General features: G+C 51.4%; 1 protein-coding gene across 2 annotated transcripts; it reads right to left on the bottom strand.

The window, feature by feature from the left end:
* Positions 1-496: 496 nt before the first annotated feature.
* Positions 497-21,852, bottom strand: EXOSC10 (exosome component 10). 2 transcript variants are annotated; one of them, XM_032301997.1, is made up of 25 exons: positions 21,287-21,851; positions 19,379-19,515; positions 17,471-17,594; positions 16,034-16,138; positions 15,525-15,690; positions 15,264-15,378; positions 13,964-14,039; positions 13,649-13,759; positions 13,062-13,205; positions 12,359-12,549; positions 11,210-11,366; positions 10,928-11,076; positions 10,699-10,749; positions 9,949-10,060; positions 8,624-8,674; positions 8,417-8,495; positions 8,225-8,331; positions 6,315-6,410; positions 5,926-6,000; positions 4,650-4,737; positions 3,540-3,613; positions 2,888-3,059; positions 2,005-2,063; positions 1,273-1,349; positions 497-639 (listed from the first exon to the last, which is right to left on the bottom strand). In XM_032301997.1, exons 1-25 carry the CDS (start codon positions 21,464-21,466, stop codon positions 609-611), a joined length of 2,727 nt encoding a protein of 908 aa, XP_032157888.1. In that variant the 5' UTR covers positions 21,467-21,851; the 3' UTR covers positions 497-608. The 2 variants fall into 2 exon arrangements, with proteins under 2 accessions (XP_032157888.1, XP_032157891.1); XM_032302000.1 differs by lacking the exon at positions 497-639 and adding an exon at positions 646-776 and having other exon boundaries at positions 21,287-21,852.
* Between the last annotated feature and the right edge of the window lie 927 nt (positions 21,853-22,779).

Genomic DNA, 22,779 nt, shown 5'->3' with positions numbered 1-22,779 from the left:
AGCGGGATTACCGATCACGTGGTTTTTCTTGTTTCCTCATTCCACCAATGAATGTGCTATGACTTTTCCAACTGGGGAAAACGACATTAAAATACTTTTCTAATCGGGGAAAACGTTAAAAAGAAAAAAGGTGTGAGACAGGAACGGCAGAGAACCCCGGCCCTCCGGAGGTCACGGCTGGCTCTTAAAGCTCCAGCAGCAAATCTTCCGGAGAAGGTCCACGCCATGCGGCCTCAGGGGCGTGACCTGAGGACCCCTGGAAAGGGAGAGTCAGTGCCCCATGGAAGCCTCGTGGAAGCCACCCTTTTCTGAGTCTCCTGTGACTGAGTCTCCTGTGACTCACACCCTCTCGGGGGTGATTCTGGGTTCCCCCAGAAATCTCAGTGTCCTCAAAGGCACACTTACCCCCAGATGGCTGAAGCCCGGGCTCCGAGCGAGCTTCTGTCCTCTCCCTGCCAGCCCTGAGGTGGCAGCAAAGGAAAAGTCTGGAATCCTCTTTCTTCCAACAAGAATTATTTTTAATGGTTTAAAAAGGGGTCCGTACAAAAAGCAGCAGCACCACTCAGTGCTTCCAGTCCTCTGGGGAGTTCCAAGGGTCTCTTCCGCCTCTATCTCTTTGGCCAGCTGTGCCTGAAACCCCTGCAGAGACAGACGGCATGAAAGCAGAAGAGCCACTTCTCCCGGTCTGGCCGGAGGTTTGCTCTCAGCCGCTTCGCAAAACACTGCAGACCTCAGGGATGGGCAGCTGGGGCGGCATGTTCGTTCATTCGGGGCCCCTGGAGAACTGAGCGGGGCAGCAGCGTGTCCCCCACACTCTGGCAGACAAGAGGGGGCTGCAGAAGCACTCTGCGGCCCCAGGGTGGCTGTGCTCGCCAAGACCGAAAGGCAGCTTGCCTTGTCACGGTGAGGCCACACCCTAGGGGTGAGTCCTCTGGTTTTAGGCTCTGGCCTGAGCATGAAGGTTTCATGTTTTTAACAAAAATATTCTTAAATGACAAGCCACATTTCCTGATTTTTTTCCTCCCTCATTCCTCAGAAATGGGAAGATCTGGGAAAACTCTGAGTCCGTCTGCTCAGAGGGGACCCCGGGAAGCTGTACAGTAGCAGGCGGTGAGGGACGCAGGGACAGTTGCTGCGGGGGACGGCCCTTGGCAAGGCCCTCCCCTCCTCCCATCTCCGCTGCCCGACGGACAGAGAGGGATCTGGTCGAGAGGCTCTCTGAGGCTTTCCAGCTGGGCCCTCTGAGCCCATACGCTGGCCTCCTCCACGTACCTGTCTGACTTTCCGGTTGGAAAGGACATGCTTTTGTTTCCCACCGACTGCTTAAGTTTTTTGGGTGCAATGCATTTCTGAAAAGATAAACAGCCATTTTGGTCGAGGGACAACCTGACCACAGGACACATGCAGGAAACCCCATAGGAGCCCAGCCGGCCCGTCCAAGACTCCAGTACCACTGGTGTGGCCTGGTTTTCTGAGAACTGGGCCTTTCTGGGTGCTTCTGAAGGCAAGGCTGTCCGCAGGGGCTACCAACAGAAGACGAGGGCTCCACACAGGTCTCACCCTCCGGATGCTGAACTTGCAGCCACGCTTGGCTCTGGCTGGCAGCAACACCCACGGGCAGAGGCAGGCCTGTGCGGGCCCCCAAGGGAGTGTCTCTGGCCTACAGCTCATCCCCATGGCAGCCAACAGCAAACACCCCTTCAAACCACATGCCAGCCCTTCAGCCTCTTTACAAGTTCCTTTTTTATTGCTGGACTAGCTGATGGGTATTGTCTGTACTGAGCAGAGATGAGCTGAGGGAAAGGAGAGGCCGAGGGAGACGACTCCCAGCCGGGCCGTCTTCCCAGCAAAGGCAGAGGGAGAAAAAGCCCCATGAGCAGGCGAGAATTCTCCAGAGTTTACTGTCTTTTTAATGGTTTCTTGTATTTTGCATTTGAATTTGGAACCAAAGCCTAGCTGACATACACAATCCTGTTAGTTTCACATGTCAAGTGTGTTTCTTACCTTGCCGGGCTGGGTCTGCTTATTTGGATCAAACTGGGAAGGTTTCGCTTTGCTGTTTCCTGGAAGGTGAAAGCAGAGAGACCCGTGAGCATGTATGTGAGTCGATGTACCCACACGGCTGCCCGCAGGGCCGGCGCACAATGTTCAGGAAGGGTGGGCTGTCAGCTCGCCACCCCTGTAGGAGGCTCAGGGACTCGGGCTGACATCAACTCATGTGTCGTGTCCCCAGTGGGAAAGGGCGGCCCCAACACCAGGCTCCTCTCTCACAGATCTAGTCCCAGCTCACGGGCAGGTGGCTAGAGCACTAGCTCCTCTTACACCAAGGCCATCCAGTCTGGTCTCTGTGTGCCCGTCAGGAAGTGCCACCGGCAGTCTCTTGGGCCCTGGAGTGACAACCGTGCCCTGCCTTTCCTCTCTTCAAAGGGACATGTTGCCAAGGAGGCCGCTCTGCTGTCAGGAGTGCCATCCACAGCCCCGCCGCGGCAGATGAACTCTCACCGGCTGAGACCAGAAAGCCCCCCGCCCGGGCTTCAGGTTTCTTCCCAAACTCCTTGCCGTGTTTGTATGTCTGTCTGAGAAAATGTGTGTCTGGGCCCGAGCTACTGTGAGGAAAGATGGAGCCGCTGTTAGAGGGAACGCCACCTGGCACAAGGACCAGTGTGGCCCCAGCGAGGCAGCTGCGCCCGGGGTGGGGGTGGGGGTGGACGGGTGGCACCTGCCGGCCCCGCACTGCCGTCTCCCTGCACGGCTCTCAGAGGGCTTGGGTGACAGTTGTGTCTTTCTCGGGCTTCGTCTGTGCCTAGCTCACACTTTCTTTCCTCCACAGCTTCCTCCCTCCTAACAGGGCCAGACGTTCCTTAAAGGGCACCAGTCCCGGCCTCACCAGCAAAAGCCTTGAAATCTGACTTGCTATAGTCATAAGGGGTGAAATCTTTTTCTGGTGGATCCGGGTCTTTTGACTTCTTGGAAGTTTTGAGTCGTTTCTTCTCTTGTTTCTGCTCTGTGGTCCTCGGGTCACTTGTGGTTCGCTCTCTCTTCTTGGCCGCACTCTCCAGCTGTAGAGTGAACACATGGTGGGAAGGATGCACGGGAGCGGACGCGACAGCCGGGCCGGCGGCCCCTAGGCCTGCCGCATCCGTGGGCTCGGGGACGGGGAGAGGAGTGCAGGCGGCTGGGAGCCTGGGTGGGGCTAGCGCCAGGTAGGACAAGTTCCTCGGTGGAGAATGATGACATCAGGTCTTTTACTAAAAGGCACAAGAGGCTTGGCTATTAGTGGGCCTCAGGGCCTTGTCTACCACGGAGTCGGGGGTGGGGGGGGAGGGTGGTCTATTTACCATAGATTCATCACAAAGAATCATCTAAGAGGAATTACAATATAAACTTCTTTGAGGGGAAAGGAGGCAGGCACTGACTGACAAGCCAAGGTGGACAGGACAGATGCGGAAGTATTTAATCTGAAGCGCAGGACAAGCCCGCCTGCCATGACCAGGGGCTTCTCTTTTCTCAGATGGGAAAGCAGAAGGGCCGGCACGTACGGCAGCCTGCTGTCGGACAGACACGGCCTGCTCCGCGGTCGCCTGGTACTCCTCCTTGGCCTGGTCCCGCGCGGCTGCAAGAGAGCACGGCCTGTGGAGCTGCGGCCCCAGCAGCCAAGCCTCCCTCCTCACCTGGCGGCCACGGCCACGGCCACGGTCCCAGTCTCCCACGCTGCCCGCGCACCCCGCCCCCAGCCCCTGCAGCTCAGGCTCGGAGGTTCTGCTCACACGCAGGCTGACAGCCCACCTGCCCCTCCCCCGACACCCCAAGCCCGAGCCCCGGCAGCCCGTGGGCCGCCGCTCTGAGGGGCCACAACCCAAACATGTCAAAGACCAGAACAAAGCCACTTCCCCAACCAGCTCCTTGTGCGCTCTCACTCTGTCGCTGGCCACCCTCTTTTAGTTGTTTAGGACCAGCCCTTCTGGCCCCTCCGGCTCCCCTGCTCCTCTCTTGTGCCACACACCACTCGTCATCAAATACCATCGGGGTCACTATGGGGTACGCTGGCTTCGGGCCACTTCTTGCCCCCTCTGCTCCCATGCTGGCCGAGCCGGTGGCCCTCACCTGGCCTCCCACCCTCGCCCTCTTTGCTGGGCCCTCCACGGTCTTGGAGCGAGCTTTTCTGGTTGGTGCAGGCCACTGCTCTGCTCAGACCCTCCACAGCTCCCCAGGCCACTCAGAGTACAAGCCACGTCCTTACAACCGTCCTGCTCTCTCCCCGTCAGGCACACTGGCCTCCTGGCCATTCCCTGAGCATGCCCAGACAGCAACCGCCCCCGGGGCCTGGGACTCGCTGGGCCACCAGTATGGACCACTCTTCCCCTAGAAGCAGCCCGTTTTTGCTCAATGTCACACTCATCCAACCGCCTTCTCTCCACATGGTGGGGAAGCAGCGCCCCGTCCCCGCGGGAGGGCCAACTGCCGTCAGAAAGGACGGACGCTTATGGGTGCACTGCCCGCGACCCCCCGGGAAAGGCAGGCTCCACGGGGCAGGGGCTGGGCTTTGCTCACGGCCGTACTGGCATTCTGTGGAACAAACAGAAGCATGCGCGAGGCCTGCTCTTTGGCAGACGCCCCGACGGGCTGAGACACAAGGAACCGAGGGCTACCTGTTTGCTCCGCCGCCTTCTCCTTGGCCGTTTCTTTAGGCCCTTTGTGCGTCTGCACCTGGCTTGCCAGCTTCCAGCGGTTGCTGATCTACAACGAAAACAAACCAAACGAAAACACTCCAAAACTCAGCCACCGAGGAATGCTTCATTTTTTTAACGAGGGGATGCCGGGCATACTAACCTGGTGACGACGCACATTTCTTAGTCATAAATTCCAAATCTCATGACACACAAAACAGAAATCTCGTGCTGGCTTTGTGTATAAAATCCTCATCGAGAAAGACAAAGCACAACTGCGTTCCGGGCCTGGAGCCGGACGCCTTCCTGCCCATCCTCTCGTTCAATCCCTCCCGTAATCCTGGGACAGAGGCATCCTCGTCACCCCCGCTTGGAAATGGGCAATGGGCTCAGAGAAGCTAAATGATCTGTCTGGGGGGACACGGTTAGCAAATGGTGGAGCCGGGCTTCAAGGCAGGACTCCTGGAGTCTGGCGAGCTGCTGTCTGATACCACGTCGGCCTGTGGCGCGAGAACACGTCTCGCTGGTATTGGGCAGAAGCACGTAAGGGACATGTGGCTGAAGGGCCACAACCCGTGAGAAGAGAAGGCAAAACCATCCATCTGACTCCCCATTTCAGAAGACAGCAGGCCGACCACGAGTGACAGGGTGCAAGCCCGTCATGGTTCTGGCCTGACCCTCGCTGCCTAATGGAAGAGCGGGGTGGGGGGTGGGCAGAGGGAGCCAGGGTCCCCCCAGCCCGTCCGATCAGAGCAGGTCCTCCCTGTAGGAAGGAAGAAGGCTTTTAACAATGAACACGCTGACCCCCGGGAACATCTCATGGGGCTCCAGGGAAAGTGCTTCTTTATTCTTATCCATAATACTGCTAAAAACAAGCCAAACAATAGAAGACAGAGTGTTTTACAATTTAACCTGTCACCTGTGAGAGCCTTAAAGTAATATATTCACATGTGAAAATGCGTCAGGCTGAACACCTAACATCCGGACCCTTTGCTACGTACAAATTAAACTTCAACTAAAAACCAAACACAAAAACCAAAGACCTGTTTCTTAAAAGGTTCCCAAAGGCTTCTGAAAATCAGAAATAAGTCCTGGTCCCTCTCTCCAGAAATGCTTATTTGTATTTATATATAAAGCATTTTTTGTGTTCATTTTCAGGAGCCTCAAGAAGGGTTTAAGACAGAAACCTAGTTCAGATAATTCAGAAGTCCCCTTTCCTGAGAAAGTCACTCGTGGAAAGGGTGACCAATACACTTACTTCGTAGATTTTTGATGACGGATCGAACTTTGCTGCCTGAGAAACGTGAGCGCGGTGTTCAAGGGAAGGCAGGAACTGGAGGAATGGACGGAAACTGTCATTCGAATGCGCTTAGGCCCTGCACAGGGGTGTTCTGCGGGGGGGTTCATCACGGGAGGTCTGATTCGGAGCATCCGCCTGGCCACCGCTCACCGGCACGCGAGCGAGGTGTCCTTGCTGGGTTCATCTGAGAACACCCCGACTCTACCCCCACCCGGACACCAGGGACAGCTGACACATGCTGGACTCAGGGGCTCCCTCTCCCCAAAGACCATCAGCAGCTTTTCCGGGTGAGAGGCAGAAAGCTCTGCCTCTTCTGTCTGCCCTGAACACTCGCGACGCCTACTTACCATCTTAAATGGATTTTCAAAGGACGCCATTATGTTCTGGGCTTTCTTCTGGGCAACCGTTAATGGGCTCTTTCTAGCTTCTTCGACACTCGGCTCCTGCAGGGACGGAAAGTGAGCAGCTTATCCCATCATCGTTCTGCGGCATTGCGAGCAACGGAATGATCGTGACAGCGGTAAGAAGGGGCGCCCGGGTGGCTCAGTCGGTTAGGTGTCTGCCTTTGGCTCTGGTCACGATCCCGGGGTCCTTGGATCGAGTCTCGCTTCCAGCTCTTTGCTCGGCGGGGAGCCTGCTTCTCCCTGTGCCTGCGGCTCCCCTGCTCCTGTTCTCTCTCTCCCTGACACGTAAACAAAATCTTAAAACAAAAAACAAAAACCAGTAGAAACCAGCTAACTCTTTAGGTCTCTCACGCGTACGAGGCACTGTCACACCCTGTGACGGCACCCAGGAGGGCTTTTAAACACACATTTATTGAACCAGTGAACTGAACTGTGTCCTTACAACTTATGAGGTAGGTAGTGTTATTCTCACCATCTTACAGATGAGGAAACTGAGGCACAGAATGCTTAAGTCTTCCAGAGCCTAACAGCAAACAGGGCAGAATGGGGACTCCCACCCAGGTCTGTCGGGCTCTAGAAGTTGAGGTTATAGGGAGACATTGACAAATTAAGAATTATAAACTGTTGTGGGGGCATCAGGGCAATGATGCGACTGCATACTGTACAAGTGGATTCAGAATGTGTGCTGTCCTTCTGCTTCCTCCATGGTGACGGTCCCGCCACACACAGCACAGGGACACCACTGCCTCTGTCAGCCAGAGTGTGCGCTTCTGGGCTCACATGGCCTGAAGTTCACGCTCCTTGTTTTAGCTGCCCATTCACCTTGCTCGCTTAAAGCTCCTGGACTTCTCTGCTCACGAATTACTGAAGCAAGACCCAATCTAAATGTCTGTGATGACGTGAAAAAGAAAGTCAGCTCTGAGGTAGTACATTTTGCGGGCGGCACGGCGCCTTCCCGGCGCTGGGCCTGCGCTCTGGTGTGAAGGACCGGCTGTGGCCCGTGATCCTGGAAGCTATGGACCCGCCCAGTTCCCCCGTGAACACCTGCTACGCTGGAGACTCATCTTTATCCAAACGAATCGTATGCCTGCTTCTCTTTCTTCGCAGAAATTATGATTTTTCCCTTTTGCACGTCTGTTGTGTGCACCATTCAGAGTTTTCTCTGCGGGCTTTCCTTTCACACTGGTCTCTGCAGCAGCGCCCACCCCTCTGGACCAACAACCGCACCCGGGTCCTGCTTTCCCGAAGAGACTGTAGTTGAAGCCCTGGCAGGAACGAGACACCTGCTGGGCAGGACAGACCGGGTAAGCTCTGTCACAACTGGGTGCGTCATCTAGGACTACGTGGTCCGGGACTGGACAGAGTCACTGCCTAGCATGGCTCAGACCCTCTGTGGGGAAGTAAGTTCCCACCCACGGACCAGTGCTCTCCTACCTTGCTCTCATCAACCACTGTGCGGAGAAATGCTTTCTAAGCTGCCTCTTTCCCAGCCCGAGCCCGTGCCGGTGGTGCTGGCGGGTGCTGCAGAGGGACGCGTCGTCCCTGCAGTTGAGCAGAGCGCTCAGCCCGTGCCTCCCCTGTGGCTGCGGGGGAAGGTCCCGCTTCGGAAGCACTGAGGCCCACGCCATCCTCCCTGCTAGGCATTAGCAAGCGTCCAGATGTCACCCCTTCCTTGGGCGTTTCTCCACACGGAGCTCCACCCACCTCCAGCGGAAGGACCGCAGATCTGTCTCCACGCCTGTCCCCACGGCTGCTCGGTGTTACTCTGGTACGGTCGACACAGCACTTGTGGCAGAAATTCCTGACAGGTCTACACCGCGCCCCCCTCCCAGCCCATGTTTCCTAGCACTCACGTTAAACAGTGTGATGACGGCAGTAGCAATAAGGCATCTGGTATCTGGCAGGGTCTCCTCTCTTTGGTCGGGGAAGAGGCTTGTCTGTTTCTGTGCTGGCGCAGGCCCTAAAGGGATGAAGTCAGTAAGGTCAAAGCCTCATGGAGAGTGCGGAAGGCAGTTTCCAGAATGTTCCAGAGACCTCTACATTACCGTTGCTGGGGATGACAGGGTAGCCATCTGAAGAGGCGTGGGAGCAGTCGTGGGGTCCGAAGAGAACATTCTCCAATCTCTGCAGCAGAAAGCAAGCAACAGCCCTCATGAAGGACTTGCAAGTGTGCAGAAGCTTTCTGCCACGGTGCTGCGGGCTCCCAACTGGTGCCCTCCCCCAGAAGAGAGACGACAGACACAGCACTCTACCTCGGGACCAGGCAGTGGGCCGCTCTTCCGCACGCCAGCTGCAACTTCAGACTGAGGAGGAAAAATAAAGAGCACCTGAGGAACGGCGCCCCAGCTCGGCGACCGCACGTGCCTCCCCCAGTGTGGACTGCGGCCCTTCACCGGATGGGTTTTACGAGAGCCCAGCGATGTTCTTTCGTCCTTCAGCCCATACAGTGCCTGGCACTATTATCACTTTGTGCTCAGTCATAGTTGTTGAATGAAAGAATGAAACCCTTGATCATGACCAGGCACAATGCAGAAGATTTCCAAGAGCCTGAAAGGGCTTCTCCTTCTAGGAGAAGGGTTTCTCTCTTTATTTGGCCCCACTGTAGAGCTAACACAAGATTCTTTCTAAAGAAATTTTAACGTGAAGACTGAAATGTATTTATCCTCAGTTTCTTCCTTATCATTCTAAAGGAACTGATTTTAAGTCTTCCTGGATCCACACTCTTTCCAAGAAAATCCCAAATACAATTTACCAATATTACTACTGAGGCAACACAATGAAAAACTGTCCCCCAAATTAAAATTGAATTGGGTGGCTCAGTCAAACATCCGACTCTTGATTCCAGCTCAGGTCATGGTCTCGGGGTCGTGAGATCGAGCCCCATGTTAGACTCCGTGCTCAGTGCAAAGTCTGCTTGAGATTCTTTTCCCTCTTCCTCTGCCCTCTCCCCTGATGGTGCACACACGTGTGCTCTCTCTTGAATATAAATAAATGAAATCTTAAAAACAAAAACAAAAATGAGGAGCTTTAGCTTTTGATAATCATAAAGCAGACACGTCGGGACGCCTACGTGGCTCAGTTAGTTAAGCGTCTGCCTTTGGCTCAGGTCATGAACTCAGGGTCCCGGGATCAAGCCCTGGTTTGGGCTCTCTGCTTCCCCGCTGAGCAGGGAGCCTGCTTCTCCCTTCCTCTCTTTTTGCACCCCTCCCCAGCTCTCTTTCTCTCAAATAAATAAAATCTTAAAAAAAGGGAGGGGGGTGCCTGGGTGGCTGAGTGGGTTGAGCCTCTGCCTTTGGCTCAGGTCATGATCCTAGGGTCCTAGGATCGAGCTCCGCATCGGGCTCTCTGCTCAGCAGGGAGCCTGCTTCCCTTCATCTCTCTGCCTGCCTCTCTGCCTACTTGTGATATCTGTCAAATTAAAAAAAAAAGGAAAGACCTGTCTAGTGGCTTTCCCAAGTCCCATTATTTTCTTGGGATTTTATAGAATGGAGACCAGATCATGTATGGGGGAGACTATGAGGGCCAGCAGACACAACAGGTCCGCTGGGCTGGAACCTTCAGCAGCAAAGCTTCCTACCTTGAGCAAGGGCATCTCCCGGGCCTGCTGGATTAAAAGATGTATCTCATTGAGCTGCTGCCGCACAAGAGGTGGGACAGGGTTACAGCAAGCTATGATGCCTTGAGGTTCCCTGAAGACAAGAAAGCACACACTCAACTCATCATGTAGGGACACAGCTCCCCCACAGGTTTCCAAATGAGAACAGAGTTCTACGGCTAGGGTGACGACCTGGGAAACGTGTGCCCAGCGGGGCAGTCTGGGCCTGCGGCCTCCATATGTGTTCTCTGTGGCCCCAAGCTTGCTGCTGGCGCCTCCGGCAGCTCACTTCAGGCTAACTGGGAGAGCTGGGAGGAGCCCCACAGCTCTGCAGAGCCACAGCACTGCACCAGGCTCAAGGGAAGACAATGCACCTGGGTTCTTTGCTTATCCTCCAGTTAACATCATTGAGGGCTCAGAACCGTCAGGAGTCTCGGTTTGGAAGCAATGACAGCTGCGAGACTCTGATATGCTTTCCTCCCTTACCGGCGGATGCTGGGGGCTCAGACTTGCACTGGATCTCATCTGAGGCAAGACCGCTGAAACGGCTGCAGCTCAGGTCTAGTTCCTGCAGGGCAGCCCGAGGGCACAGATTCTGGACATGTGAACTTCCTTAGAACACAATCTACTGAGTCAACAGCCTTGAGGTATTAACGATCAGAGAAGCTGATCTGAGGGATAAAATGTCTCTCTGAGAAAGTCGGGACCTCGTTATCAGTTCTTGGAACTCACTTGGGCAGTTCTTCAGCGATCTTCAGCATCATGTGGTTAGGCAGGACGTATCTGGAACAAAACACACAGTGCAATGGCCTTAGAGTCAGCCAGCCAGCCCCGGTAAAAGCTACAGCCTGGGGGAAAACATAACCAATTCCACGGTGGAGAGAAAAAAGCCATTATTTCCTCGCTACCCAGGCTGCCGGCTCTAGAAGGCGGATATTAAGAGAAGGGCTGACCCCCTTACCCATAACTTTCATCCTCCCTACGAGCCGTTTTATCCCTCCAGGCAAACAGCAGCTGAAAGGCTGTCAGCTGCTGGGTGTTGAGATGCTTCTTCTGCTTCCTGTACAGTTCAAGATAGGACTCGTCCGTGAAGATGGGCTTGACGAATTTCTGCCAAAGATTACAGAATAGTCAAGATCAGCGGGGATCCGAATGGAGCCCTGGGCTCTGAACGTGCGGCTCTTCTCAGACACGCGAGGGACAAAGCGAAGCGCCGGGGCCTGGGTGGAGACAGAGGCCGCACCTTAAGGCAGATGTCCCTGCTGCGCTGCCACACGACCTGCAGCTGCACGGGCTGCTCGTTGCCCCGCTCCCACAGCTCCAGCCGCATTTTATCATAGATGTAAAGCAGGTAATGGGTGTCGTCCCGGGCATAGTGGAGCATTTCCTCGGGCAGAGGTCTGGGAATGGAAGGAAGGAAATGATTTTGCAGCTCGCCCCTAGAAGCAGCCATGTCACCTGTCCGCTCTGTGTGGGCGAGGACTCTGGGTGCCTCTGATTATCACAGCCAATACTATAATTATATCCCTAGTCCTGAAATCTTAATGGGACAAGCCTTTGTCTTCACAGCTGGGGAGAAAGGGCAGCAGGGTCACAATGCAGTTGAAAAGAAGGGGCCCTGCCATCCTGAGTTTGAATTTTAGCTCTGCACACCTGTCCTTGGACCAGTCACGTAAGCTCACTTTCCTCCCTGGTGAAGTGAAAGACCTCACAGGCTGCTGTGGAAGTGAAAGACCTCACAGGCTGCTGTGGGGACCACCGTGCACAGCACCCTGGGAGCTCTCGTGCAGTGCTCGGCACAGGACAATGGCTAAATGACAGGGAGTGGCTTTCAGACTTTGTCAGTTTTCATCTTCAGTCTGGACTTTACCAGATTCTCTTTAGAAATTCGGAAATGCTGAACTGGAGGGAAGCCGAGTGCCTTCTTCAGACAACAGCTACAACCTCAGGGAGGAAGCCTGACAGCAATCCAGCAGAGCCCAGACTCCAGAAAGTGCGGAGGACCCCGCCACCACGCTCTCACACCACAGTTCCCATGCGCTATAAGGTGCAATCACTTACGACCCTCAGAATTCCCTTGAAGCTCTGGGAGATCACCACCCCCACCCCCACCCCCTTCCCTACCAGGAAGTTTCAAACGAGACACTGGCAGGGACACAGATACTGACATGGCACGCCTCTTCCAACCACTATCTCTGTGAACCATGGGAGCCCAACACGCGCTCCACGTGGTTGCCCTAAACCTTCCAGTCGGGCTGCTGCTGCTGCCCACAGCTGCAGGACAGACCAGCGCCAGGCAAGCCAAGGTGCCACCATGGTCACCACCCGCACGTGGGTCTGTGTGGCCAAGAGGCTCAGAGCAGCCACCCGCCCGTGCTTGTCAGGCACACACCGTATTCTCCAGTCGGCCAGCTGGTACTGCTTGTTCGACTCCACACCGCAGTAGAGTTTCAGGAGGTGGTCCAGGGAGTGCCGGCCCAGGTTCAGGAGGCGTGCTGCCTGATGGGTATCAAACATATTCACTACGTACAAGCCGAAGTCTTTCTGGAGCCATTCAATGTCTGAGTCAGCACCGTGGAAGACCTGGAAACACAAGCGGTTGTGAGCCACCATGCGTTCAAGGCCACTTGCGCTCTGGAATGAGCCTAGCCTCTAGGTTAGTATGACGCTGGAATCAGAAGCCAAAAGGAAGGTTAAGATGAGTTCAGTTTTAAAAGCTTCTTTTCCTTTGGACCAACGGCCTCACAGGCTCCTAACTGCACACTCTTAAAGTCTGAAATGGCTTCCAGCCAGTGATTCTGAGAAAGCCGCTCTCTTAGCTTCAAGGGTGGTCATTAAGTGCAAAGGATCCTGATGGCGCGGGCTCGCTGCAGTCGTCAGGAACATGACGGAACGTCCCTCGGGGTGGCAACGAGCCACAGTTTAAGCTGCTCTAATTGGGGCTTAGAAACAAAAGCGGTTTAGTGCGTGGGGCCGGGATGTAGATCACAACGATTTCTCCCAACCTCACCAGGTCTCTGTTGACATAATGAAACAGTAAACCGAACAGCACTTAAATCCTGGGCTCACAGGCAAGAGCTACAGGAGGGGCTGACCTTGACGATGGCAGGGTCTGTGAGGCTCTCGTTGAGAATGTACATGTCGCTGCGAAGCTCCAGCGTGTCCACGATGAAGTCTTCTGTTCGGGTGGAGATCTGCATTAGGCAGGTCAGCCCCAAGAAGCTCCTGTACGAGTGGTGCTGACTCCCGGAGAGAGGGGAGAGCAGGGAAAACGGGTCACACCAGGCTTTCCTTGACTGATTTCGGGAGCGCAGCTATGAAAGCGGCTCTACGACTCATCAGTTTCTGCCAAACAACAGCAACAGCAGCAAAAAACCAAACCCAGATCTGTTCATCTTTTTATTTTAATTTTTTTTCAAGATTTTTATTTTTTTATTTGACACAGAGAGAGAGCTCACAAGTAGGCAGAAAGACAGGCAGAGAGAGAGGGGGAAGGAAGCAGGCTCCCTGCCAAGCAGAGAGCCCGAGGACCCTGAGATCATGACCTGAGCTGAAGGCGGTGGCTTTAACCCACTGAGTCACCCAGGCGCCTCCAGATCTGTTACTCTTAACTTTATACTCCTCAGGTAGGGAGTAACTCCTAGAAAATGTAGAATTTCACTCCACATCATTCACAACTTACCTCTAAGTCTACCGCGAATTCTTGGCAAGTCAAGAGCTTTTCATTGAGTTCCACCAGCTCATCCAGGGAGGACACGAAATGGCAGGGCGTCTCTGCCACAGGCCTGTATAACTGGGGCACAGAAGCACAGGCAGAAAAAGAGAGGAGTGTTCAGAATCACCCTTCACTAGAGCATAAAATGCATCAGGAGCTCAAGAGATGACCTGACATTGCAACCTTTTACTGTAAAGTCACTTAAGAAAAGCCCGAATTGCGTTGATTTGGTTTTTCCTGGGTTCCTCAGAGAGCGTCCGTGAACGAGGTCTAGGTGCTAACCTGAGGCTGTGGCTTTTGCAGGACTGAATCCGGTGGAGTGAAGTGATCCAGCTCATACTGATAAGGATGTGCAAACCTGAAAAAGTGAAAACAAAAAGAAAAATCCTTTTGCTGAATTCCATGGTTCAAGGAAAAACAACTGCTTTAATCCAATGTGTGAAAACAAATGAGCAGAAGCCATTGTGAAAATAATTTATCGCCATAAAAAGTACCATGATTTTAATAATTCAAGGGCATCCAAAAAAAGAAAAAAAAAATCAGGTCCAACTGGTTCACCCTTAACAACATGATCACTAGAGATCTACCCTTCTGTAAGGATGTGAGCTCGTATTTCCAAACGCTGCACAGCTGCCACTGCGGAGGATACAAAAAAGTACAACAGGGGCGCCTGGGTGGCTCAGTGCGTTAAGTCTCTGCCTTCAGCTCAGGTCATGATCCTGGGATCAAGCCCTGCGTCGGGCTCTCTGCTCAGCGGGGAGCCTGCTTCCCCCTGGCCGCCCCGCCTGCTACTCTGCCTACTTGTGATCTCTCTCTCTCTGTCAAATAAATAAAAATCTTAAAAAAAAAAAAAAGTATAACGTGCAGTTCCCTGTGGTCCGGCAAACAGGCCTGTGAGGTCAGGGAGGACGGCCCGTATCACAGTTGGTCAGATGCCAAATGCTCTCTGTTTTTTTTTCCCAAGTCTGTGAGTTCGTTGAGGGCAGGACTGCCTCTCATCACCTCTGTTTCTTTAGCACTTGGCCTGCGGCCTCGCAGTGCAGAGCTAGGCCCGAAGGAATGCTGCCCAGCCAGACTGTGGCTACATGCGAGAAAGAGACCAATGCTCGCTGAGTCCTTACCACATGCAAGGTCTATTTGTATTTGTCTATTTTAAGCAGGGTTTTTTTTTTTTTTTTTTTACAGATGCTTATGCTGCCAGTGAAAAACGCCTTTTCTTTGCTGAATTGACTAGGGGTCCCCACCTGCTAAGAAAGGCAGAATAGCAGGGAAGAAGGACCGTTTAAGGACACCTGGGGTTTCAGGCTCTGGCTGTGTGGGAAGGCAACATGGCACCCCTTTTTTTTTCTTTACATCTGGACTGGGGCGGGCCAGAGCGACCGCTCCCTCTCAGGGCTGCCATGAGCGAGGGTTACCCGGGATGCTGCCCAGGCAGGCCCTCTGTGAACACAAACAGGAGGTTTTACCGATCGGCTGTTAGGATAAGGATAGCAATCACCCATTCCTCACATTCTTTGTTTACACTGATTATTTTACAAACATGAAACCGAGGGAGAAGGTAGAAAGGTCAACAAATGCTTACATGTCCTGCTCCACCTGCTGGGTTCTCTGCTGATGGATGAAATCCGCCAGCGCAGGGGGGACGTCCAGGTCTTCCGGCCGGTCCTGCGGGCGCTCCCTCCTTTCTTTAGAGAGTGCTGGAGACCCAAGCAGAGACAACGCCGCCATCACAAAGAGGTGAACATACTCACAGCTTGCCTAGTTATGGAGCAGGTCGGTGGCTCCTTCTGAAGAAAAGAAGGTGGACGGCAGACATCTTCCCCTTTCCTTTCGCATGCCTTACCCTGAGGCAGGGGTTTCTGAGCATTGGGCTTGATGAAGATCTTGGGAAGAAACGGAGTGTTGGAGTTGTCGACCTTCTCTCGGAATTTAAGCTGAGGCCGGACGATGTTTTTTGCGTGAAGCAACCGGAAAGTTTCAGATTTTGTTTTTTTGCTATACTCTCCGGCCTGTGGTAACAAATACAAAGACTTTTAAACACAGCCACTGGATGAATTAGAGAAGTAAATTCCAAAAAAAGAAAAAAAGAAAGAAAAGAAAAAAAAAGAAAAGCAAATTCCCATTTGTCAATGGGAATGCCCTTCTGAGCGCGTTCACGGAAGAATGTGCGTGTGCGTGCGAGAGGTTGTGGGGTGCAAAGGAGACAAGAGGTAATCGGGTTGTGAGAACAAGTTAGGCAATGGCCAGTGCTGCATCCAATAAATCAGAAGAGAAATGCAGAACAGGATGGGCAAAGGCCCTATTATAAAGCAGATCCTTGAAGCTCTAGCTGATTGGCAAAGAAGCCCTCACCTTCCGGTTCCAGCTGGACACTATCGTTTTGGGAACCTGCAATCCTGCTGGGAGGACCGGCTGTTGATTCTTATTCACACCTGATGCTTCATCCAGTAAAATACCCTAAGGGCAGAGGATGTCATAGGTTAGCATCTTCCTCTAAGGATTAATAGGTTAATTACCTAAAATTCTTAAGAAACAGATTCAGAGAATTACGTGTGAGAACATATATATACAAGGGAGCCATCCCAAGTAATTAAAGCACTATTTGCTCAAAGACAGAGCAGTAACTGGCCACTCCCCACGCTCGATCAAATCCCTTTACTGCTCTCAGTTGGACTGAAAATTAAAAAAATGATTCAACAGTGGGATGTGGCCTACAGAAAGAATATAAAAGACCCTAGACTGCACCTATTAAACACAGAACGATGGTACTCGGACAGTGAAGGGGATTCTAATCTACTCTTCAATCGAAGCAGGGGTGCGGTGTCAGTCTGGGAATTCAGGTGACAAAGAGTAGCATGGTAGGACTTGAAATCATAAAATACGAGAGACTGCTGAAAGACCTGTGGGCATTTAGATTATGGAAGAGATGACTTCAAGGACAGGAGACCGAGACTGAAACATCTGCAGGACTGTCACATGGTTGAGGTTAGTTTTGTTTTGGATCATCTCTATGTTTTTCTGTAAGTAATGCTCTGCTGTAGAATTAGGTCTAAGTAGACAGTCAGCTAGATTATACGATACACATCTCCTTCCAATCATGCGAGTCAGGCTGTTTAGCAGATTGTAGATAACAGTTTAAAAAAAGGGGGGGGCTAAATTTTGGTTGGGCTCTGCACCCAGAAGCCTCTTCTTTTGCAATACAAATAGGGATTTGCAAATCTGGAACATAGATTTGTAATAGGCCTCCACTGAGTGGTGATAGGTTGAAGTCATATATTTGAAGACAACTGTGTTATCTTTGGGAAAAAAAGCCAATTGTCAGAAAGGGAATGTTGTTGGAATAAGAAATGCTAAGCTTTTCATTTCCTTAGATGCTGGAGTTTCTTTTTACATTTTAATAATACAAAAAGTTCTTCATTTGTTAACTATCTTTTTTTTTTTTCTTTAAGATTTTTATTTTTAAGTAATCTCTATGCCCGATGTGGGGCTCAACCTCACAACCCCAAGAATAAATGTCACCTGCTCTTCCAACAGAGCTGGCCAAGAAGCCCCATTTGTTAATTATCTTAAGAGTAATGTGATGGGGCACCTGGGTAGCTCAGTCGGTTAAGAACCTGCCTTCGGCTCAGGTCATGATCCCAGGGTCCTGGGATTGAGCCCTGCAATGGGCTCCCTGCTCAGCGGGGAGTTTGCTGTTCCCCCTGCTGTGCTCTCTCGCTCTGTCAAATTAAAAAAACAAACAAACAAAAAAAAAAACACTAAAAAAAAAAAAGAGTAAGTAACACTCACCACTCTTTCCAGAATGACATCATTGGTATCAACTAGTAAATCAAACTTGTCCTCCAGCTCCGTCACTTTACTTCGGTCCTTAATGTTGCTTCGACACCCATGGTACTGCATTACCCTACTCATACTAGGAAGGACAGGAAAACCAAGGTTACTTTGTAAGCTTGTATTCATTTGTTCCCAATCTGGGAGAAAGCTTGAAAGGCTTGGCTCAGAGTGTTTATATATATATATATATATATATATATATATATATATATATATGTATATATGGGGTTTTTTAAAAGATTTTATTTGTTTTAGAGACACAGAGAAAGAGAGAGAGAGCGTGTGCGCACAATAATGAGGGTGAAGGTTAGAAGAGGAGGGAGAGAGAGAGAATCTGAGGCAGATTCCTTGCTGCACGACACAGGGCTTGAGCTCATGACCCAGAGATCATGACCTGAGCTGAAACCAAGAATTGGAGGCTTAACTGATTGAGACATCCAGGGGCAACCCCTCCCCAATACTTTTTTGATTAAACTAGGGTAAGGGCCTATTTAGCCAGAGCAACATTCTGACCCTGCCCTGCCCCCTTCAGGGAACTTACTTAAAAACAAGTCCCGGAAACCAGTCCCAGGTAACAAAGCCTAAATACAAGGGTGGATCAGGCCATGTGGAGGTATCCAATCGGTGGGGATGCATACTGTCTCCTAGCTACCAAGGAGTATGGGCCTCGCCCTTTGGGCGCCAATTCTGACCAAGGTGATAGGTTAGTTCAAGTATCTACTATAGGGTAAATTGTAATTCAACTGGTCACTTATGTGTGACCTAGCAGGACTGTGCAGCTTTCTCTGTGTGTTTTACAATCTCATTGGCCACCTGTGCGTGGCCAGGCCCAACCACATGGCCTTTGCCCTTAAAAGCTAGTCTGTAAAGAAGAGAGAGGTCGCCTCTTTGCAAGAGACAGCCCTGGCCGATCAGTTTGATTCTCGATGCTTGGCGTGAAATAAAGCTTTGCTTGATCTTCACTTTGCATCAGTCTCGCTCCTTTGACCATGGACCCAACAGTAGTAAAACCTGCACCCTTATAGCAGAAACACTGCTATTTGTGCGGTTTTGGGCAATTTCCTAAATCTCACTAAGACTCCCTCTCCTCATCTGTTAGTTGAAGGGTTGGAAGAAATGACCTCAAAGCTTTCTTTAAATTCTAAAAAATGTATCTTACTATGTAAACAATATACTTTGCCTTCATAGCTTTATCATGAAATCTAAAACAGATGCTCTAACTCTGTCATGCAACAGTTAAACAAAATCACTGTGTACTATGTTCATACACTTATTAAAAAGGTAATAACCACAGCGCTGCAAACTGTGTGATAGAATCTTGGATCTAGGCTTTTAAGTCCCACCTTAATTCAGAAAGATTCACTGTCTACGTATAGGTGCGTAAGTCAATATATTTTTTAAAAGTTAAACTCAAAATTTACCAAATAACATTTCCCTGAACAAAATCCATTGTCTCTTTTAGAGATTTTTTAAAAAAGTAATTTACACTCAAAATGGGGCTCAAACACACAACTCCTAGATCAAGAGTCACATGCTCTACCTATTGACCCAGCCAGACTCTCATTTTTATATTTTATAGCTTTTCCTTTTTTTTTTTAAATTTACTTATTTATTTGAGAGAGACAGAGACAGAGAGAGAGAAAGAGAAGCAGTACGTGGAGCCTAAGGGTTCAGTCTCACAACCCTGAGATCATGACCTGAACTGAATTAATAATCAGATGCTTAATCAACTGAGCCACCCAGGAGCCCCTAGAGCTCTTTACAGCACAGAAAAATAGTTAAGAAAAAACTAATTTTAGGAAAAACTACCTATTTCTCTTTATTTATTTCTCTCAACATGAGAAAATCCTATATAGTACTTACCACTGAAGCAACCTGTCTCCCTGTGTTTCACAAAATGCCTGGAAGCCAGGAAAACTTCGGTAGAAATCATACTCATCGCCAAACTGTGGTAGGCCCCCAGATGCCTTGGTGACTGCCACTACTGACCCGAGAGCAAACTGTCAAAAACCAGAAAAAACAAGCATGTTTCAAATATGGATCCCCATTCACTCCGCAACTCACTTTTCTCAAGCCACAAGGCACCTGCGTGGCTTGTGGCTTGGTGGGTTAAGCCTCTGCCTTCGGCTTGGGTCATGGTCCCCGGGTCCTAGGATGGAGCCCTACATCGGGCTCTCTGCTCAGCAGGGAGCCTGCTTCCTTCCTCTCTCTCTCTGCCTATCAAATAAATAAATAAAATATTTTTTAAAAATCTGCTATATATAATACATTGTGCTAGATGGTGTATTTCATATATTCAACAAACATTCATTTAATGCTGATTTTACCCCAGGCTCTGAGGATACAACAGTGAACACAGACCAAGTTTTGGAGCCTACCTTCTTGTGTGAGTGGGGAGAGAGAGAACAAACGCATATATGATAAATATTCAAAACGGCCTGGGTCTGAATGTTGGCTCTGCTACCTATTAACTGTGATCCTGGGTTAAGTTATTTATCTGGATCTTAGTTTCCTTCTCCAAAAAACAGGCATAATAAAAGCGACCACCCCATAGAGTTGTGAGGATTAAATGAACCAATAAAATCACACTGGGTGGTGCCTGGTGAGCACATTATTGCTATTATTATTACTGTTCAAATTCGGTTCCATGAGCTTCTACAAGAATTCACTTCTGTGTTTTCATGTGGGCAACATCTAAAACAGAAGAACACTCTAGATCCTTTGCTGACCAAATTATAATGGCCACTGCCCACAACGGGACTTGCGTCTGTTTCCGTTAGTGCCAAGTAGTTCTCTATTTTAACTGTTGTGTGGTAATGAGAAAAAAAGTCTCAAGTGGCTGTCATAAAGAAATGACGGTTGGTCATGTGAAGGCCAAATGACATCACTGAGAGCTGTGTAATGAGTGTTTTCCAGGGGGAGACCAGAGAGAAAGGAGGTGGGAACTTGCATCATGGTGGGGGATACATGGTAGCCGGTGAGCAGGTCCATGACCAAATCAGGACCATGGCTAGTGGTTCGGGAACTACCCCAGCCAGAGCCAAACAAATGAATAATGACAGGGACTAATGATGATCCACTTAACTGAGTGGAGTTTGGGGGAAGACACAATGCAAACTTACAATTTATGTTAGTTTTCTGGTTTTGTAAGAGCTATGCATCAGCTGTTTAAACCTAGTTTTGTTTGTTCATATAAAGAACATTACACAGTCCCCTCAGTGTTCCTTCGAGGAGGCACTGATAAACGGCCCTAGAGGAGGCCAGCTCGGTGGCAGCTGTAACAGGTGACATTAAACCCAGGGTCTGGGATTATGCAGGACTGCACCACAGACGAGGAAAAGGGGATCATCTTGGCCGCGGGAGCGGAGGACGCCGACTGGTGTGGCCTACAGCAGCCGAGGCCCTTTGGAGAGGTGATTAGGTGGCTCAGACCTGGGCCGGGACGAGGTCGCGAGGGCTGGGGCATCAGGGTGACAAGGAAGCCCTTCCCACGACGCGGACACGGCTCTCCACACTCCACGCAGTTGCATGGACTCAAATGTGGGAACGAAGGCCCTGGGTAGCGGGGCGGCCCTCAGTGTCCGCGTGCGATCTCCGCCGCGGAGGGGAAGTGAGAGACCGTGCCCGGCGAAGGGAGCGGCCCCTCGACCCCCGCCCCGGGCTCCGCAGCGGTGCGCGCGCGACCCGCTGGGCGGCCGCCGAGAGGGCCCGGGCCCGCCTCCGGCCGAACGCGGGCTGCTCCCGGTGCCTCCGGAGGCCCTGCGAACTCACCTTCACGAAGCTGTCCGCGTCCGGGAAGCCCGGCAGCACCATTTCCCCGTCGGGGTTGGCGGCGCTCGTGGCAGTCGGGGCCTTCGGCTCTCGGGGGCTGGGAGGCGCCATTTTTCCCGGCCTGCACGGCTCTTCTCGCGAGAGTGCCTCAGGCCGACGCGACGTGTGCCCACCGCGCATGTGCAAAGTTGGTCGTTCTGCGGCCGAGCTGGCGGCGGGGTGGTGGTTAGTTACCGTCCCGGAGCTCCTCGACCGGGGGAAGTTTACATTTTCTGTTTAACCTCACATCTTATCATCTGGATAACCTTGTGATTTACGGTGGGACCCGGGGGGACTCAGTTAATCTCATTTTTAAGGCCAGCCTCTCCCAAGCTCTTCTGGTGCCCGCCTCACGCGCTAGATCTGGGCTGCAATTAACCGATCCCCTCTCTCGGACACAGGCTGTCTTCGCCCTCGGCGCTGGTTCATTCCTACCGGCCTACACGTATGCTGGCGTCGCGGTCAGCTCCGGAGACATGAAACATCACGCTGCGCCTTCCAGCCCCTTGCAGGCAAACTGTTAGAGAAGGCTCTACGCGCCCCGCAAGCTCACGAGCTCTCTCCAAGCCCTCCAACCAGACGTTCCTGCGCGTCTACACCACTGGAAACACTCTTGCTGAGGCACCTATTGGGAACTCACACATTTGTGAAATGAATTCGGGAAGAGCTGTTCTGAGGAAGGCAGTTTTGGCAGCTCAGGCGAAGGTTGGGAAGTCTAGTGGGGTGTGGCCTTCCTCCTAAAATCAGGAGTGGCCCACCCTTAATTCATTTGGCTTAGTAAGTGTGCAATAAATGGTAGCGGTTCCCGTTAGAGCATCCTGTTAACAGGAATAGGAATATCCTATTAACAGGTAACTTGTTTCCACTCTCCCCACCCTCCGCACCTCCCCACCGGCACTGGCAGAAGGAAGACCCAGCTTAGTTCATTTTAACAACAAATATTTCTGGGTTGCCTGGGTGGCTTAGTGGGTTAAAGCCTCTGCCTTTGGCTCAGGTCGTGAGGGGATCGAGCCCTGCATTGGGCTCTCTGCTCGGCTGGGAGCCTGCTTCCCTTCCTCTCTCTCTGCCTGCCTCTCTGCCTACCTGTGATCTCTGTCTGTCAAATAAATAAATAAAATAAAATCTTTAAAAACAACAACAACAATGAATATTTCTGAGCCTTATTCTATATGTGTCGATCTGATACCACATATCAGGCTATACTGTGTGCTTTACATGAATTACCTCATCCTCAAAACAACCTTTTGGGCTAGATCATAACTATAATCCATGCTTTCAGAGGAGGAAGCAAGCACAGATTAAGTAATTTGTTCAAAGTCACCCGGAGAGTATGAGGTGGAGTTGAGATTTGAAATTAGGTAATTGGACACCACAGCCTTATTTCTTTCAAACTACTTTACATGCCTCCGAGAATTCTAAGGCCTAACCTATAGAACAATACCATATGATAATTA

Source organism: Mustela erminea, chromosome 10 (assembly GCF_009829155.1).
Source record: "Mustela erminea isolate mMusErm1 chromosome 10, mMusErm1.Pri, whole genome shotgun sequence".
NCBI lineage: Eukaryota > Metazoa > Chordata > Mammalia > Carnivora > Mustelidae > Mustela > Mustela erminea.
This window is presented reverse-complemented; position numbering and strand designations above follow the sequence as displayed.